Consider the following 20,274-nt stretch of genomic DNA (forward strand, 5'->3'; position numbering starts at 1 on the left):
AAATACAACATTGGAAGCTCAATGCAATAAGGGATATTGGCCGCGTTCAATACAACGGTTGACATGCGGAACGTTTGGTTATTGGTCAAACGTCGATTGTCGGAAAAGTGAGATGAAAAGCCTAAAAATGCAGTATTGTTGTTATTGGCTGACATGTTATTGCTGTGTTAGTATCAAAGCTGGACTTGAAGACTAACACTAAACATATTGAGCTTTTGCCAGACGTGCTTCGTAGTCATGGACTAACTGCAGTCGCCATAAACGCAATCGATGGTATTATACCGTCAGACAGTGGAGGATCGGCTGAAAATTTTATGAAATGTGCAATTGCCAGTTATTCAGCCTTAACTGAAATTCGAGTCAAACTTTCAAATGAATACATGATAATGTCAATTAAGCTATATCTTCGAAACGGGACGGATCGACAAAGCCATCAAAATGGAATGAAAGTAACAGTTGAAGACAAAAATGGCCAGAAACTTCAATGCGGAGAGACCTACAATCAAACTAACCAAGGGCAAGATCCCACTTTCCAATGTAGAAATGGAATTCTTTCTCGTTTCGTTCGCCTAACACTTGACCACACTAAGCCAAGACCAGTTAAAAATAAACCAATTCAAATATGTGAATTAGAAGTGTTTGTAGGTAAGATTGAGACTAATAACTAGTTGATTATTAAAACAAATTAAATTAATTTCTTTCAATTTGGTTTTATTTTAGCATTTTTCTGCGATCATATTCCTGTGTTACCGCATGGTAGAGTTGAAGGAAATAACAATAAGGTTATTTTTTCATGTTTTTATGGCTACCAACTGAAGAATGCGGGTAGCGCATATTGCGGAGAAAACAATACTTGGAGATATCTCAATAAACAACCTCCAACATGTCAAGGTAAATAACTACATTTTACGTAAAATAATATTGCTGACGAATAAAACTTCATTTTCAGTTATGAAATGCCAAAGACTCGAATTAGAAAACGGAAAAGTACTAAAGCAAAACCTGACAGTGAACAGTACTATCAACTTTGCATGTAAGAAAGGCTACGAGAGGAAGGGCATTCCTTCACGTAAATGTGTCTCTAACACTACCACCGCTTACTGGGACCCATCTGATTCTGTCTCATGCCAAGGTTTGTTAGAAATTGACAGACTTGAATTGTTTACATTGTACATCATTACCTAACTTTTATAAACAATTAAATAACTGTTTTAATCAAATCTAGGAATTAAAATTTCTATAGTTAAGTCAACGTTAATATATCAAGAAGGCAAACGTATAGTTAATGACCCTAAAGCATTTTTTAGCAAAACTGTTTAAAAATATATATTTAGCAAAAGTAACAGCTGCATTTGCATTTGGCATATTCTTTGTTCAAGTCTAGATATCAAAATTTTATATATACCTAAAAGATTGACTAATACTGTATTCTCAAGTTAAAAGGTGCAAGAAGCCAGATAAACTTACCAACGGGAGCATTACTGGCCAAGAGTACACTTATTCTAAGATCATTCATTTTCACTGTGACAATGGCCATGACATCAAGGGCATAGCCAATTTTCGCTGCAACGAGAACGGAGAATGGGTTGACGCTGACAGGAAATCTTCTAGCAACTTTCCCACTTGCCATCGTAAGTTTCAACAATACTTCAGTATTACAGATACTAATACGTTTACAATACTTACGTTTGTTTAGCAAAGAACTGTGGGACACCAAGCGTACTTCCAAATGCAAACTTTATAGAGAAAAGCTACGTATTTCCTAACAAAGTCACATACAAGTGCACAAGAGGATATTGTGCTATAGGAAACCTAACCACGAGATGCCTTGAAAATGGAAAATGGTCTGCTGAAGATCGTTCTTGTGAACGTAAGATTTGATTGTTTCATGGCAATCGAATGCATTGAAGTACTCCTGTAATTACGTAAATACAGCAACGTTTGTTAGGTGTAAGATGTTCACCGTTGACATCACCCATTAACGGCACTGTGATTCAAGGCATGAACAAAAAAATAAATGTTGGATTTCAAGCAAAATTTGCCTGTAATCCTGGTTTTATATTAACTGGGAACTCAACAATTTACTGTCAGCAAAAGCAAAACCCGTTTGACTGCCAAGGAAAATGGTCAGAAAATGCGCCCACCTGTAAACGTAATAATTTTGTAGTAGTAAAATCATAAAGTATATTAGAATATTTTTGTTTTCACATTTTAGCAAGGGATTGTGAAAAGCCAAATCTAGCAGATAACAAAATTATGACGATTGTTGGCGATAAATTCTATTTTCCAGAAGTGATTCAATTCCGATGCGTTAAAGGCTATAATCTCCAAAGTGGAGGAGCTCGTTGGCGTTGTAGTCTTGACGGAATTTGGATTGATACCGAGAACAGAAATAATACAGAATATCCAATATGCAAACGTAATGCATGATAACGAATTGTTACTTAGACTAATGAAACAAATTCTGTGTTTAGCCGTTAGTTGTGGACAACTTCCAAATCTCGAAAATGGTAGAGTGGAGGGTCAGAATTTCGACTTTCCTGCTGAAGTCAAATTCTCGTGCAACAGAGGCTATTGCATTGAAGGTAGCGTAACATCAAACTGCCAAACTTCTGGTAAATGGTCCAGTGAGCCACCACGCTGCAATCGTAAGATATATTTGCCTCTACAAATATTTTCAACCAATACAAATGTGTATCTACAACTTTAGGAGTAAAATGCAAGAAACCATCTAAACCCAAGTTTGGTCAAATATTAGTCAACACGACTGATATATTTGTTGACTTCATAGCAACATATCAGTGTAACAATGGTTACGATATCAATGGAAAGGGTTCTCTTCACAAATATGAAAGAATTTGTTTGCAAAATAAGACTATCAATCACTGTGATGGGAAATGGTCAAATATACAGCCGGTGTGCAAACGTAATCACTATCACAATTTTTTTAAGATGCATATTTAATATTGGCGTCTCTAGCAAAACGTTGTCCCACAGTCAGGAAGCAAAACAATAGAACAATATTGGGCAAACTATATGAGTACCCACACTCTATCACCATAGGCTGTGATGATGGCCACGAACTTCGTGGTGGCAGTAGCGTGTGGAATTGCTCTGACCGAGGAACATGGATTGACACAATTACCAAAACGAGTGGCGACCTACCCTCATGCGAACGTAAGACAAATTATTGATTTCACTCTTCGTTAGCACAAGAGTCTCCTACTTTAGCAAGAGACTGTAACAAGCCGAACGTTTCAGAAAACTGCGGATTAAATGGAACGTATTACAAATATCCGGGAGTCGTAAACTTTACTCGCCTCCATGGCTATTGTGTTGATGGAGCTACAAGCATTACATGCAAAAGTGATGGGAAATGGTCAAGTCAATCTCCTTCTTGCAAAAGTATAATTTTAGTAAAAAAATTTCGTTTACTGTTTTTCCTTGTAATCAATTTTTATGTGTGACTATTAAGGGATAACGTGTCAGAAGATTTCTCGTCCACGGAATGGATCAATAAGTCGCAATACATTTGGACATAGAAACAATCCTTTTGTCAATTCAACTGTCGCTTTCTCTTGCGACGAAGGTTACGATTTGAATGGCAACGCGAACCTTTCTATTTTAAATGTATCATGCCTTCAACAAGATGACATTTTAGACTGCAATGGACGGTGGAACAATACAACTCCGTGCTGCATACGTAAGTCGAATACAATTAAAGTCAAATTAATTGTAAATAATAGAGTATGCGTTCACTGTTTCAGCGAGATCCTGTACCAATCCGTCAACATCAAACTTCATGAACGGAACTATAATAGGCGATGCATTCTTCTTTCCAGAATCTATAAACCTGACTTGCAATAAAGGTTACGAGCTAATCGGTGGTACTCCTATATTCAAATGCAACGAAAAAGGCAACTGGGTTGAGGTCAAAACGCCACAGCAAGAAAATAAAAATGTCGTTCAAGTGAGAATTGAAAGACAACGAAAATACTTTAAAAAATGTACAGGAAATCAAGTGCTTGTACCTAAAACAAATGAAGTAACAAATCCTCACTTTCCAACTTGTAAACGTGAGTAACAAGTTTAACTGAAGAAACTATTTATACGTTCTGTTAAAACTAAATTACATATTATAAATTATAGCAAAGAACTGCCACATGCCAAAGGAAAACTCACACTGCAAGAGAGTAGGAATCTATTTTCAGTACCCGGGAATCGTAGAATATGACCGCGACTATGGATACTGCATAGTTGGACCAAACATAACTCAATGTAACTCATCAGGACAATGGTCAAACAAAGTACCCAATTGCAAACGTAAATATGTTATTAAAATTGATATATGTATATAATATTGACGTTTTGAATTTAATATTTAGAAATTGAATGTCCACCTCTTAGCGATCCCGAACATGGTACAGTACAGTTGAGCTCAGAACAAAGATTTGTAGATGATACGGCAGTTTACAGCTGCCATTCTGGCTATGACCTAAATATGGATAAAAACATTCCAACATTTACTCGAACTTGCTTGCAACCGGATAACCCTCACGAATGCAAAGGAGCGTGGAGCAAAACACCGCCATGTTGTATACGTATGTCCTGTTTGTGTTAATCTTGTAACACTAATAACAGACATGTATTACAATAGCAAGGTCATGTCCGGATCCTAAAAATTCTAACTTCAGAAATGGAAGCATACGGGGAAATGCCTATTTCTACCCCGAAACTATCTCACTAAATTGCAAGGAAGGTCACGAGCTCGTCGGCGTAGGATCCTATTTTCAGTGCAATCAAAGTGGTCAGTGGCATGAAATATCAAAAACCAGTGACGAGGCATTACAACAAGCCACTGATAGAATAAACTCGGAACTTGAAAATTTGAAAGCCTGCATATCTCCAAAGTCAAATACAATCAAAACAAGACACTTTTCCACGAAATTGAGACAATTTCCTACCTGCCAACGTAAGAATATAACAATTACGTATTAACTTAGTATGTATATTGAGTGCATTGTACCTTTTAGCTAAGTATTGTAGGAAACCTGTTGTTGACAGTAACTGTACTCTGGTGTCAAGGAGCTTCCATTATCCAAACCAAGTGATGTTTGACCGCAAATATGGATACTGCGTTGTTGGCAGCAATATCTCTCAATGCAATTCACAAGGACTTTGGTCAAAAGCGTCACCAACCTGCGAACGTAAGATATAATTTTTGATTGATTAAAAAAGCAGTTTATAACATTTGGATATTGGCGCAAAGAGATTGCTTCTGACTAGCTCTACCACATTATTACGTACAGAAGCAAATTTTTGGTGATTTTTCTTCAGGCGCGCTAATAAGTGTAATTAACTTTGAAACTGTCCGCGTCCAAGAAAATACTATTTCAAAATTGACGAGTCAAATAAGATAATAAGTTAGCTAGACTGTTGTCATAAACTGTAAAATGGCTTTTATCCTTTTCAGTAGTTTGGTTTGAGTACGTAATTGTATATGTTATGGCTTTGGAAATTTTCCTTCTTTTCCTATTAGATCGTAACTTTAGGCTACATTAGACGCTCTAAAAAGGCTTTGATTTGCTAAAAACAAAAACTTTTTAAATTTCTATAAGATAGTTCTAATGGCGTCCACATACTGCAAAAACAATTTTTGATTATTAAAAATAAGGTTTCCATAAGAAAATTGCACCATAATGTGCTTCCGGGTTATCGCATCCGTTTTCGAGGAGCAGATTGGGGGCGTGTATATATGATATGAAGGTGAGAACGGAAGTCGTGTTAGCGCACGTGAAATAGGTAACGCACAAGACTCAAACGTGTACTACTGTGAGAATGGTTAGACGATCTGGGGCAGCTGCGTGCTATAGTACGGTGAAAGAAGGTATGAGGCTCTTTCAATTTCCGAAGAACACGAACAAAGACGAAAGTTGACGGAACAACAGACAAACGAGATAGCTGGAAAGACCCAAGTGATTCTTCTATGTTGTGTAGTCGTTATTTCGGAGAAGACTGTTTTGAAGATGAGCCAGGATTGTGCGAGCAATTTAGTTTAGTCTACCGGGCGCCGAAATTGAGACGAATAACGTGCATTCTGATTGAGACAGTGCGGGGGCTGATCAGTTGGAAAAACCAAGAAAGATGAGTTTGGCTTACGAAAAACGTGAAAGAAATACAGTAGGTTGTATTTAGACTTTACAAAAGTGTGCATGTAGCGATGACTGAAATTGATCTAGCTCTATGAGTCTCCAAACAATTTGTACAATGGTACAGAATCTTCTAACTGCTGACAAGAGGCATGTCAACCAGTTTATACCATCATGCTAATTCACAGCAACAAGTATATCAGTATATTCCCTCTGCAGTACAGAAATCCATTATTGAGGTCAGAATTGTTGGTAGAATTAATTTGTATTGTTTCTCATGAATTGGAAGAGAATCAGTTCTAGGCAATGCCATATTCCTGCAGTACGAAGTCTGCAGAACCCACACATCTGAGCTGACGCCAGGGAATTTTGGGTGTTCAGCGATGCAGTTTTGTAAAGTATGTCGTGGCAACACCCAAAATGATGACCAGAGGTCAGCAAAAACAGCTACATGTAGTTGTACACCTAAACAAAATTACACTACATGACTTGTACTATCAGCCTAAACTGTTTAATACCACGATAAATCAAGTGGTCATTCCTTTTGATCGTCTTCGGGTGCTACAAGCGATTGCGTCTCAGTGGTGACAGGTTCAAAGCTAGACAGCCCACCTATTCTATGGCTTCACTTTCGTCGTCTCCCGAGCCATTCTCCACATCACCAGTATCCAATCCATACGATACTGAAGGTTCTACTCACACACCATTTCAAACCATCACGCAACGACGATTGCCGAGGCTGACGTAACCGTAACAATGGTGTTTTTGCCCGCTAACAATTGTACCCCGTGAAGAATATGATCGGGCAAAGCTCTTTTGAGATCACCGTCGTCCTCGTCACTAGAGCCGCTTGCTCTGTCGCGCTCTGTGCTTGAGCCCGTCATCGAAACCTTTTGCGCTAACGCGACATCCGTTCTCACTTTTACGGCATATGTAGAGCACTGCCTCTGTTATCGAACACCATCAATCATCGGGCAGCCGTGCAAGAAGCAAACGAAGTAAGACTGAGCTTTGCTAAAGCCCGCTGTAAGAAGGATGAGTAAAGACTGTGATTCCCGTCGCGGGACTTCCAAAGGCTTGAAACGGTTATTCTAGGACGATAAACCTATTCCTTCTCTGCGACACTGTTCATCGGACACCACCATCATTCATTGGACTCCATCTCCCATGACAAAACGCAAAGACAATACTGTACCTTCGCATCTGAGATAGGTTTATTGGTAACTAGCTGACACAGCAAAACTACTATCACTGTCTCCTTTTGCTACTCTAAAAGAGTGATAGCGCGTGTTCATTGAGTAGAGATAACGCCTCTTTCGTCGGACGGTGGCTTTTTTCTTTGCAGGAGCAGTCTGCGGGTAGTAAGTCATAAGAGACAGAGTTTTGAAAAAATACCGTGTTGGCCAAATTCGCTTGATCTTTATTTGATTCAGCAACGGTTAAGCCTGGTTCACAATACACTTCGCGTCGTTTCGCGTCAAAGGAGGCCGTTTCTGATGCGACGCAAAGCGACGGGCTGCAATAGAAAAATCCTATCAAACACGTCGCGTCGCGTCTTGTCGGAAACCGTCTCTTTTGACGCGACCCGACGCGAGGTGTATTGTGAACCAGGCTTTATGAACGAGAATTGCTGATTATTCTATGCTGACAAGCTCACTCTGTTAGCATCTACAAACTTGGACTGAATTATAGGGACACCTGGCATTTTGTGTCTAGTCTAACTTTGGCACTGAATTTTTCTTTACCAAAACCAAATGTTTTCGAATTTCTTTTTCATGGATTGCGCCACTGTTAGTATGTAACATAGCTTGTGTTCAAGACTGCAGCTGTACTTACTATCTACTGCACATCTAGTTTGCTTTGAAGAAGGAAGACGGCCATTCCTACTTTTCTTGTCTTTGTACACGTTCATCGCTCTGGGTGTTCATTCTTGGCATACAATCTAAGAATGCTCTGTAGTAGAGAGTGAAAGCAATTTTGTGGGTCCTCTTATCAATATTATAAAAAAGGCGAATCATCTGTTTTTGCGGATTGATTTCGCGCATGTCATCACAATTTGAATTGTTTTGCCATTTTAATCAATAAACAAACTTCAACGTATAAAAAATCATGCAACACTAATATATTACAAAAAAATCCTGTTAACACAAAAAGTAAAAACCTTATAGCAACAAAAGAACATTGACATGCCACTTTCGGTCCACGTTTTACGTAGCAAAATCTCAAACTGCTACCGCCAAAATTTCAGCTGCACTAAAACCGCTACCCTTGAGACTGCCAAACTTAAGCTATAAGTTAGCCTGTACGTTCGCGCAGTTGCAGAGTCTTGTTCCGTGCGATATTTTACGAGTTGCAGCGATGCCTCGAGGTAAACAGTTGAGTCCAAAAATCCGAGGAAAATTGAAGCCCTTCACTCAGTTGGCCATTCGGTGCGTCAGATCGCAGCTTTTGTCCGCCGCTCCAGGAATTCAGTTCATCAGTGCCTGCAACGACTTTCCCATGGCCGCAGCGATTATGAAAAACGATCTGGACGTGGGAAGACAACGACAATCCGGGAAGATCATCGAATGAAGATAATGGCACTGCAGAACCGACGAGCACCATCACGACTGCTCTCGTATCAGCTGGCTGATGAAACCGGCAAGCAGGTGTCAAGTAGAACAGTCCATCGTCGTTTCAGTGAGACAGGAGTGAACGCTCGGAGGACTAGAAAAAACCACTGCTAACAGAAAACCACCGGCGTTTGCGACTGGGATGGGCAACCACTCACACATAATGGACTTTGGATGACTGGAAATCTGTTCTTTTTACAGATGAGTCAAAAGTCAGCATAGGAAACGATGGTGCTCTGTACATTTGGCGTCGCAAAGGTGAGGAATTTCTCCCTAAATGTTGTGACCATACTGTCCAGCACGCGGCTAGTGTAATGGTGTGGGGATCGATGTGTTGGCATGGTTTGGGGTCCTTGGTGCAACTGGAAGGTCGTTTGGACAACACGGCGTACCAACAGGTTCTGGAAGAGCACTTGCTTATAGACGCAGCGGCACTGATAGGAGACAACTTTGTCTTGCAGCAGGACAACGCGCCAATCCACACGTCTCGGTTAACAAGACAATGTCTACGACAGCATAACGTCACACTGTTGGAATCGCCGCCAAAATCGCCTGATACGAATCCAATCGAGAACTTGTGGCATGAACTCAAAACTGCTGCCAACCTTCGAGAACCGAGAACTGCAACTGAGCTCTGGAAAGCTCTACAAGAGGCGTGGCAGCAGATTCCAGCCGCGCGTGTCCGGAACTTGGCAGAAAGTGTTCCGCAACGTTTGGACGCAATCAGGGGGGCGAGAGACGGGAACACTCGGTACTGAGGAACTGGTGAAGGGCTTCAATTTTCCTTCGCGTTATTAAAACCGGCTTTTTTAAAAGCCACTACACAAAATCAGAGTAAGTCTAACTTACGACGCTTACGCAGTCATGACGTCATCCATTTTTAGGTCTTGTTTTCCGCAATGCGAAACGTAAAGAAAACAATTTAGGGTCTGCAGTATTCTCAAGAAACCTAACAATCAACGCGCTAACTATTAAGTTCTTAATAATATTGATAGTTGGTAAATTGTGACCTAATTATTGTGTTACTACATACCCACAGCGGGGTGTCCCTATAATTTGGTCCAAGTCTGTATAATAGGCACCGCTGGTAAAATCAATGTGTGTAGTACAAATAAGGACACAATTAATGACTTAATAGCTAGCAGTTGACTGAACCATCAGGGCAGTCACATTTACTGGTCTAGTCATGCAAGTGTCAATTACTATGCAATATATTACACTGCTCCCTTTTATAACAGACTCGTCCTCGAGCCTAATATTGCAATCGATCTTGTGGACGCTGAACCCGTCGAACATATCGAGCAACAGTCTGCTTTGCTGAATCTTCTGAGAGAATAAGGTAGCGAATTTGAGGTGGACACCATTGCCTACCTTTTCCGTTGGTGCTGCAGGATCTGCTCGCTGTGGTTGAATTCTGCGTCGAATGCAATTTACATGAACAAATATTTCTATTTCGACCATTCACAAATTCCAGCGTGACCGGACTTTTCTAACTGACTGCACAATCCAACCTCCTTTCCATCTTTGATCTAACTTTACTGCAGTTGGTATTGACAGTCAAACAGTATCACCTGCCCGAAAGCAGCGCTCCTTTGCTTGACGATCATGGTTTTCTTTCTGGCGATTTGCCGAAATATCGACCTTAGTTTTCACGAAGCCTTTAATCTCTGCCAGCTTGTGTTTAAGATGAGCTTGTTAGGATTCAGGTTCAAGCGCTTTTTCTATTTGCAAGCTATTGGTTTGAGATGCTTATTCAAAACATTAGACCAACTGATGACCTACCAGTTGAAGAATGTAAGATTGTACTGTTGTTCTATACGCAAACAATACCAATGACAGATGACATACCCAGTCATGCTGTTTTTGAAGACATGCTCTAAGCATTTGAAGTAAATATCTATTCAGGCGCTCTACCATCCCATCCCTTGTGGGTGATAAACTGTACTTTTAGATTTTCCTATGCCAAATACATCAAATGTCTGTCGCAACCAAACATTAAAAAATTTTGGCCTTGATCTGAGAGAATAAACTCAGGAATTCCAAACATTAAAAACAATTGTACTGGCTCAGATGTAATACTACAAGCTGTTTGGTCTTTTTACAAAATGGCTTCTGGCCACTACGTAAAATAGTCTTGTATGACTAAGAGTTACCTGTTTCCTCTTGACGAGATTGGTACCTTTCAAATGGCAACTGAAACCTTTTGCCGCGGTGGTCCAATTAGCATTAAAATCAGTGGAGCCTTCTTGGGTGCAGAAGGTTAGTTTCTTGACATCTATAGTACTCTTGATAGTACACTTTAACATCTTTGTTTACTCCAACCTAAAAGGTTAACTGTTGCAGTAGTCCAACATCTTCAAACCTCCTCGTTGTCCAGCACTGAGAGCAACATGAGCTTGCCTTAGTGCCTGTTGCTAGAAACTATCGGATAGAATAAAAACTGTAAATGCATCGCTCATTGCTTTAGGCTGATAACAACTATAGAAAACACCATCGACAGCAGTCAACAGCGGCCACAACTAAACTTATCTCTGTACAACTGAAGATGAGTTAGGAGGTGGCTACGAGTGTGACATACGTTTACACAGTTGAGAAATAGGTGGATCATTCCTCTGTGCCTAATACAAACTATCTCCTGACAAACAATGTGATACTAGTCAACGAACAAAGTTCATCTTTAGAAATACAGCTACAGAGGCGAAAGAGGGTATCTGCGTTGGCATTCCGCGATCCTGGTTTATACTCAATCTCAAAGTTATACTCCCATTAAACTAAAGACCAACGATAGAGCATTCCTTACGTTTGTGTTTTGACAACCGTTGTAGAGAAGCATAATCAGTACAGAACTTGAATGACTGTCCAAGTAAGCCATGTCGAAACTTTTTAGTACCAAATACTATTGCAAAGCACTCCTTTTGAATCAAACTGTAATGCTTCTACGCATTGGTCCAACTTTTACTTGCGTAAGCCACTACTCGATTATCTTTTTCTAGCATGCAGCACAATCCAGATTCACTCTCATCTATGCGCAACACAAGTTGGCCAGCATTCGCGTGCAACTGTGGGTACGCCAATACATGGGCAGTACTCGGAGCTACCTTTAGCTGTTTAAATGCTTCCTGAAATTCTGCCGACCGCGTGAAGGGTTCTCCTTTGTGTATGAGCTAATGTAGTGGTCCTGCAATGTAAGCAAAATGATAAATGTATCTCCGGTAATATAATGCAATTCCCAAATACTGACGTAACTCAGCTACATCATTCGAAATAGCTTAATTCCTCACAACCTTTATTTCATCCTCATTTGGAAGAGTTAAATTGGACAAAATTTTATGTCCAAGATAATTCACTTTATGTTTCCTAATGCATCATGTGTGTCCTGGTAATTTAAGACCAGACTTCCGTAAGCGCCAAAAAACTTCTTGCAATTCTTCACATGTAACTCAACGTTTGCTGAATAAATGCAAATGCCATTCATATAAGCAGTAACAAAGGGAAGATCACGAAAACAGTTTGTCCATCAGCTGCTGAAATGAGCTAGGAGGACCTGTCAGTCCAAACGACAATCTTTTAAACTGAAAGAGGCCTAAAACTGGTACAAGGAAAAATACAGTTTTAGATTGATCTCAATTATGGACTGGTATTTGCCAATATTCATATCGCAAATCAAGACTAGTAAGTACTGTGGATCTCGCCAAACGATCTTGTACTGCATCTGCAAGTGGTAGAGGATAGGCATCTTTAGAAGTTCTTTTGTTAATTTCTCGATAATCAACAACAATCTAAGTTCACATGATTTCTTTTTCACAAATACTGCTGGTACCATCATCTATGAAACAGTGCTCTCTTCTGTGATGCCTTGTGGTAACATATCTTTGATTTGTATTTCAAACTCATTGCGATAATGGGAAGATATCCGTCGAGATAGAACTCGCATTGAGGATCCAGACGTAGGAATATAGTGACATGCTAGAGAAGTCAGTGCAAGCGCTGTTCTGAATAGATTTTGGTTGTCTTGGGTGATCAAAGATAACGTATTGATGAAACATTTTTGTAACTCAGAGCGACAGTTATCAACAAAGGATGGTATTGCGCACTCATCAACAAGATCCTATTTACAACCGTCACCATTCACTAATGCAGACACAAAAAGTTTGTTATTTTGTTGAGAATGGAGCAAGAGTGGTATCTTTGACGTCCTTGCCTCTAGAGAAATACGGGCTGCAGATTGACAGTTGTAACTTCATACTTTGAGAGGTGTTGATGAGAAGTCAATAGTTAAACCCTCTAATGCAAAAAGTCAACACCAAGAATCGCCGGAATAATTAGCTTATCAATAACCACAAAGTCGAGGCATATTCTCTCTTTGTTCAGCTGTACCACAAAAGAAACATAGTCCGAATAGAAATCTCATCTCCAGAAAGCTATCAAAGTCGCAGTTGTCAAATAGGCCCTATCTTTACAAATTTGATACTATGGAAGTAAATCTTTTTCAAACACACACAAAAAAGATTCCGAGTCGTACATCGTAGTTGCTGCAACACTTCCCACATATTCCATATTAGTGGCTGCTTCAGACTTTATAGCAGCAACAACAATGCACTCAAGGACTACCATTTCCCTAGGGAGCGACTGCCGGCTCTTGCAAAAACTTTTTGACCATTTCCCTGATGGCAGTAGCTAGCCTAATAATATATTTGACCGTAAGAATAGCTTCGTTGACTCCGCCTACTCAGAGACCGTTCTAGACGTTTGTTTTGCGTGTGACTAATTTTATTAAAGTTAAAGCATTTAAATCTCGAAGATTTAGCTTATTTGCCTTGTACAGCATTCAGGAGTGCAACCTGTTCCGATAATGTCTCAACTTGTTTTTGTAGATGTTCCAGTTCATTCGTACCAACCTACTTATCACAGAGAGCCGCGATCTTTAAACATTACTCTTCGATTATCATTAGTAGTGTTGCTCGATCCACGACGGAATTCAATTTTCGAGTTTCCACGGCTAATCGAAATAGCCGGTTATTGTTATTGGCAATGAGGGAACAAATTGGTGCAACAGCAACGTCTCTCTAACTGTATCATCCATGTTTGACATAGCTTGATCCAACAGTTTCCGTAACTGATATAGATATGTTGTAAGCGATTTCTCCAGCTGTAACAATGGTCGGTGAAACTTGCTCAAAGACACAAATCTACAGGCTTCAGCCTAGTAAGGAGGTGTAGTTTTGTAACGTCATAATCTTCTTGAACATCTTGTGACAATTCCACCGATGACAAAGAGCCTCACCTTTCAATAACGTAGGCAAAATGAGTGATATTGTTTCCTTGCTCCGTTTGTTGGTCTTAATGCATATTTTGAACCTTAGAAACCATTTGCGTACGTCTCCTAAAGAAAAAATTACAGAAACACTAATGTGACGCTTTGTCATGATACAATCATCGACACAACCACCCTCTGTTAACAGTGAAATAGGCACTGCTGTTAAATTTAATAAATGTGTGTATTACAAACAACAACACAAAAGAAAGAATGACTCAATACGTAACAATGGTCTGAACATCCGAAGAGTCACATTTACCTTTCTAGTCATGCATGTGTCAATTACTATGCATTATATTACACATCTACTAGCCCTCCGCTAATGTTTAGTCTTCCCCAGCGTAGGAATTTGACTCCTGCGTGTCATCCAGCACAACTGCATGCTCAGGTTTGATGTACAAAGATGTAGCAGAAGATTTACGTCATCTATGGTCAAGCTTTGCGGTGAGCACATTTTCCTAATTTGCACAGAAACAGCCTGTACTTTCCATTCAAAGCGCCTAAATTGTTATTTGGCTCTCAATGAGACGTGTGCAAGAGTTTCTATCTCCGTTTGATATCTACCATTGCCTAACCTTGCACCGTCACAACGTGCAGCAAATCATCGCTGGTACAACCAGCTGTACTGAACGCAGGAACTTTGTTTACTATCAGAGCAGCTAGAACCTTCACACCTGCTTCTCCTAGGTAAAGTTGAATTAGATTACATCAAGTCCTTGTAAACGCTACAAGACGACTTTCTTTGCAAAAGGTAAAGAGCGTTTTAGCACTTCAATCGTGCCCTGTCGTCGGTTTCAGGTGTCGTCTTCTTTGTTGAACGAGCAGTTCATTCAAGCGACAGCTTCTACATGTCCTTGTGGGAGCGTGGTTGCATGAGAAATGACTCAGAATTGCCGTCGAACACTCTAGGCGAGCGTTATGAATTTAGTCAACTGCAGTCATTTGAAACCTAGAGCTGTTGCCGAAAACGTAGCAAAGAAAGACAATGGTTGTTCGACGATTGGGGACGTAATCACGGGCGTTCCGCTTACTGTAACTCATACAGACCTTGGCTAACATGCAGGGTATCAACATGATTTGTAGATAAAGAGTTGTTGACTATCGATATATAAATAACTAAGCTGAAAGATGCGTGTGTGCAATTTAAACGCTACTGTACGGTGAACGATGCATTTGTTCAATGAGCGGCGTATGCGAGGCTCAGCACATTTTCAACTTCACTCTGAGCAGAGAAGAGGTACAATCCTCTCGTTTAGTGTGATCAATTACAATTTGGATAATTACATTTATGATGTGGTAGGCACTGCGTTCAAAAGCGAATAACTGAGAACCCGCGTCCGAAATATAATAAAGTTCGAAGAACGGGGCTTAGCTCTACATGCACTGCTAGAAACCGGATGCGATAATCTGGAAGCATATTACAATGGGTTTTTATTAAAATATTGTTAATAAAAATATAAAATTATTTTTCCGGGTATGCATATCTTTACAACTACCATATATAAGTTTAAAATTTTTTTTGATTTTTCTTGTCAGTGTCCCTTTAAAATATATTATCTTTCTATATAATATAACCTAAAGCCGACGCCCATAAGCGAATAGCAAATGTATAGTTTTTAAATTGTTCTGTCCAAAGCCTCATGTGCCAAACAGCTTCCGCAGATTCTGATATATTATTGCTGTAGGTATACAATGTCCGTCTCTTGAACGTATAAGAAACGGCAGCTATATCATGAATAACGACAACAGATATGTCGACACCAAAGCGCACTACACCTGCAACAGAGGCTACGATCTCTTCATGGATGCAGAGAGATCATCTTACAACCGCCAATGCCGTCAAGATGAAGACATGAAAAGATGTGAAGGACACTGGAGCGGAAGAAAACCGTGCTGCATACGTAAGTATATATCTGTAGTAGCAATATAATAAACAATTCATTTCTATTTTAGCAAGATCTTGTCCGAATCCTAAGCCATTTGTGAACGGAACGGTTAATGGAGATCATTTCTTTTATCCGGAAACAATTTCAATAAGTTGTGATGTCGGACACGAATTGACGAAAGATGGGCCAGTTTATCAATGTAATGAAACAGGGTCTTGGGTACCTCTGTCTGGTCCATTGGTAAAAAGGCATAAAACCGATAATTTGCGAGCTGCTGCAGAACTGCAACTAGTCCAAACATGTCTAAGAAGAAAAATCATTCAAACGGAAAATTTCAAAAATTCTAAACTAAATTTTGCAAGATGCGAACGTATGAACAATACACATTTCTTAAAACAATTTTATGCTTTATGGCGTGTTTAGCGGTCGACTGTGGAAAGCCAAAGAATCCTGTGGATGGACAATGTTCAGGAAACTACTATCAGTTTAAAGGAGTTGCGCAATGTACATGCAATCCGGGATTCTGCATAGTTGGACCAAACAAAACTCAATGTACCTCATCAGGACTATGGTCGAATAAGGCACCAAGCTGCAAAAGTAAATATGGTATTAAGATTGATATATAAAATACTAAAATTTCTATTTAATATTTAGAAATTCAATGTCCAACTCTTAGCGATCCCGAACACAGTACAGTACAGTTGAGCTCAGAACAAAGGTTTGTAGATGATACGGCAGTTTACAGCTGCCATTCCGGCTATGACCTAAATATGGATAAAAACATTCAAACATTTACTCGAATTTGCTTACAACTCGATAACCCTTACAAATGCGAAGGAGCGTGGAGCGAAAAACCGCCATGTTGTATACGTAAGTCCTGTTTGTGTTAATCTTATGACACTAATAACAGACTTCTATTACAATAGCAAGGTCATGTCCGGATCCTAATAATTCTAACTTCAGAAATGGAAGCATACAGGGAGATGCCTATTTCTACCCCGAAACAATCTCACTAAATTGCAAGGAAGGTCACGAGCTCGTTGGCGGAGGATCCTATTTTCAGTGCAATCAAAGTGGTCAGTGGCATGAAATATCAAAACCCAGTGACGAGGCATTACAACGAGCAACTGAGAGAATCAACTCAGAACGTAAGAAAGTAAAAGCCTGCATATTTCCGAAGTCAAATTCAATCAAAACAAGGCACTTTCCAAACAAAGTGAAACAATTTATTACCTGTCAACGTAAGAATATAACATTTACGTGTTAGCTTACTATATATATTGAGTGCATTGTATCTTTTAGCTAAGTATTGTAGAAAACCTGTCGTTGAAAGTAACTGTACTCTGGTGTCAAGGAGCTTCCATTATCCAAGCAAAGTGATGTTTGACCGCAAATATGGATACTGCGTTGTTGGCAGTAATATCTCTCAATGCAATTCACAAGGACTTTGGTCAAAAGCGTCACCAACCTGCAAACGTAAGATATAATTTTGATTGATTGAACGAACAGTTTAAATAACAGCTGGAAATTGGCGCAAACAGATTGCCTCTGACTGAACCACATTCTTACATACATAATCAAATTCTATGTGATTCGGCTTAAAGCGCGCAAATAGGCGTAATCGAGTTTGAAACTATGCGCGTCCAAGAGATAAGTTTTTCAAAATTGACGATTCAAGTAACATAAAAAATTACATAAAATGTTATCATAAACTGAAAAATGGCTTTAGTAATTTAGTTTGAGTACGCAATTGCAAATGTCATTGCTTGAAAATTTTCCTTTTTTTACTATAATAGTTAGATCATAACCCTGAGCAGTATAGCCACTCTAAATTCAACAATTATTATAAGTTGTTATATGATCGTTCTCAAAGCGCACACATACCGAAAAAAATAATTTTAGATTTTTAAAAGTAAAGTTTCTATAACATAATTGCACCGTAATGTTCTTCTGGGTTATTGCATCCGGGTTCGAGGACCAGATTCGGGGCTTGTACATATGACATGCGAAGTGATTACGAAGTCGCTTTAGCGCAAGTGAAATAGGTAACGCAAAATACTCGAACGTGTACTGCGGTTAGAATGGTTGGAAGATGTGTAGCACCCCTGTGCTATAGCACGGTGAGAGAAGTTGTGAGGCTCTTTCAGTTTCCGAAGACCACGAACAAAGACGAAGTGGGCGGAACAACAAACAAACCAGAGATCGCTGGGAAGCCCCAAGTGATTCTTCCGTGTGCGTAGTCGTTATTTCGAAGCAGAAGCCACGACTGTCCGAGCTATTTAGTTAATTAATTAAGGCTACCGGGCGCCGAAATTATGACGAATACCGTGCATACCGATTGAGATAGTGCAAGGGCTAAGCAGTTGGACAACCAAGTAAGATGAGATTGGCATACGAAAAATGTAAAAGAAAGACAGTAGGTTGTATTTAGACTTTACAGAAGTGTACATATAGTGATGAATTAATTAAATTGATCTAGCTCTATGAGTCACTAAAAAATTTGTACAGTGGTACAGAATCTTTTAATTTCTGACAAAAGGCATGATAGCCAGTTTAAACCATCTTGCTAATTGATATTAAGAAGTATATCCGTATATCCCGTGTGCAGCACAGAAATCCATTGTTGAAGTCAGCATTATTGATAGAATTAATTTGTATTGTTTCTCATGAATTGGAAGAGGATGAGTTCTAGGCAATGTCATAGTGCTGCTGTTTGCAGTCCTCAGAACCCACACATTTAGAGGAAGATGCCAAAGTATCCTGGGTGTTCAGTGATGCAGTTTCGTAAAGTATGTCCTGGCAACACCCTCAATGATGACAAAAGAGGTCAGCAAAAACAAATACATGTAGTTGTACATCTAAACAAAATTCCACTACATGACTTGTAATATTAGCCTAAACTGTTTAATACCACGATAAATCAAGTAATCGTTCGTTTTGCTTGTCTTCGGGTGCTACAAGCGATGACGTCTCAGTGACGAAAGGTTCAAAGCTGGACAACCCCACCTATTCTTTGGCTTCTTTTTCGTCGTCTCCCTAGCCATTCTCCACATCACCAATATCTACTCCATACGGTACTGAAGGTTCTACGCACACAGACCATTTCAAATCGTCATGCAACGACGATTACCGAGGCTGACGTAACCGTAACAATGGTGTTTTTGCCCACTAACGATTGTACCTCTTGAAGATGATCGAGCAAAGATTTCTTAAGATCACGGTAGCCTCATCACTAGAGCCGCTTGCTCTGTCGCGTTCACTGCCTGAGCTAGTCATCGAAACGTTTTGCCCTAACGCGACATCCGTTCTCACTGTTACGTCAAATGTAGAACAATGCCCCTGTTATCGGACACCGTCAATCATCGGACAGCCGTGCAAGAAGCAAACAAAGTAAGACTGAGCTTTGCTGAAGCCTAGTGTAAGAAGGATTAGTAAAGACTGTGATTCCAGACGCCGGACTTCCGAACGCTTGAAACGGTTATTCTAGGACGGTAAACATGATCCTTCTCTGCGACCCTGTTCATGGGCAACTAGCATCATTCATCGAACACGATCTTCCCCATGACATAACGCAAGACCATTCTGTAACTACGCACCTGAGATAGTTTTACTGGTAACTAGCTAGCAAAACTATACTATCACTGTCTCCGTTTGCTAATCTCCAGAAGAGATTGCGCATGGTCATAGAGTCGAGGTAAAGCCCCTTTCGTCAGACTGTTGTTTTTTCTTTGCAGCAGAAGTCTGCAGGTAATAATGTCATGAGAGTTGGAAATATCGTGCTGCCCCAAATTCGTTTTACCTTTATTTGACTCAGCAACGGTTAAGCTTGGATCACAATACACTTCGCGTCGCGTAGCGTCAAAAGAAGCCGTTTCCGAGTCAACGCGATGCGACGGGCTGGAATAGAAAAAATATTATCCAACACGTCGCTTTGGAAACGGGCACCTTTGACGCAACGCGACGCGAGGTGTATAGTGAACCACTCTTTATAAAGGAGAATAGCTGAATAATCTACGCTGACAAGCTCACTCTGTTAGCATCTATAATAAGCACAGGTGGTAAAATCAAAGTGTGTATTACAAATAAGAACACAAAGAATGAATCAATAGTCAGCAATTGATTGAACCATCCGGGCAGTCACATTTACCGGTCTAGTCATGCAGGTGTCAATTGCTATGCAATATATTACACTACTTCCTTTTAAGCTAGGCTCATTCTAGAGCCTAATATTGCAATCGACCTGGTGGAAGTTGAACCCCTCGAGCATATCAAGCAACACTCTGGCTTGGTGGATCTTCTGAGAGAATAAA

The 20,274-nt window shown here is 39.9% G+C and overlaps 2 protein-coding genes across 2 annotated transcripts; both read left to right on the forward strand.

Moving 5' to 3' along the window:
• The first annotated feature begins 1,994 nt into the window (after positions 1 to 1,994).
• Positions 1,995 to 13,854, forward strand: LOC134176123 (sushi, von Willebrand factor type A, EGF and pentraxin domain-containing protein 1-like). The gene is made up of 13 exons (XM_062642801.1): positions 1,995 to 2,152; positions 2,216 to 2,419; positions 2,475 to 2,648; positions 2,711 to 2,926; positions 2,980 to 3,177; positions 3,232 to 3,405; positions 3,476 to 3,703; positions 3,768 to 4,076; positions 4,150 to 4,323; positions 4,386 to 4,601; positions 4,658 to 4,972; positions 5,034 to 5,207; positions 13,636 to 13,854. Exons 1-13 carry the CDS (start codon positions 2,002 to 2,004, stop codon positions 13,794 to 13,796), a joined length of 2,694 nt encoding a protein of 897 aa, XP_062498785.1. The 5' UTR covers positions 1,995 to 2,001; the 3' UTR covers positions 13,797 to 13,854.
• Positions 13,855 to 15,855: 2,001 nt separating this feature from the next.
• LOC134176242 (sushi, von Willebrand factor type A, EGF and pentraxin domain-containing protein 1-like) lies at positions 15,856 to 17,701 on the forward strand. Its single transcript, XM_062642921.1, has 6 exons — positions 15,856 to 15,979; positions 16,032 to 16,334; positions 16,388 to 16,561; positions 16,619 to 16,834; positions 16,891 to 17,205; positions 17,267 to 17,701. Exons 1-6 carry the CDS (start codon positions 15,880 to 15,882, stop codon positions 17,449 to 17,451), a joined length of 1,293 nt encoding a protein of 430 aa, XP_062498905.1. The 5' UTR covers positions 15,856 to 15,879; the 3' UTR covers positions 17,452 to 17,701.
• The last annotated feature ends 2,573 nt before the right edge of the window (positions 17,702 to 20,274 follow it).

This window comes from Corticium candelabrum, chromosome 2 (genome assembly GCF_963422355.1).
Source record: "Corticium candelabrum chromosome 2, ooCorCand1.1, whole genome shotgun sequence".
Classification (NCBI taxonomy): domain Eukaryota; kingdom Metazoa; phylum Porifera; class Homoscleromorpha; order Homosclerophorida; family Plakinidae; genus Corticium; species Corticium candelabrum.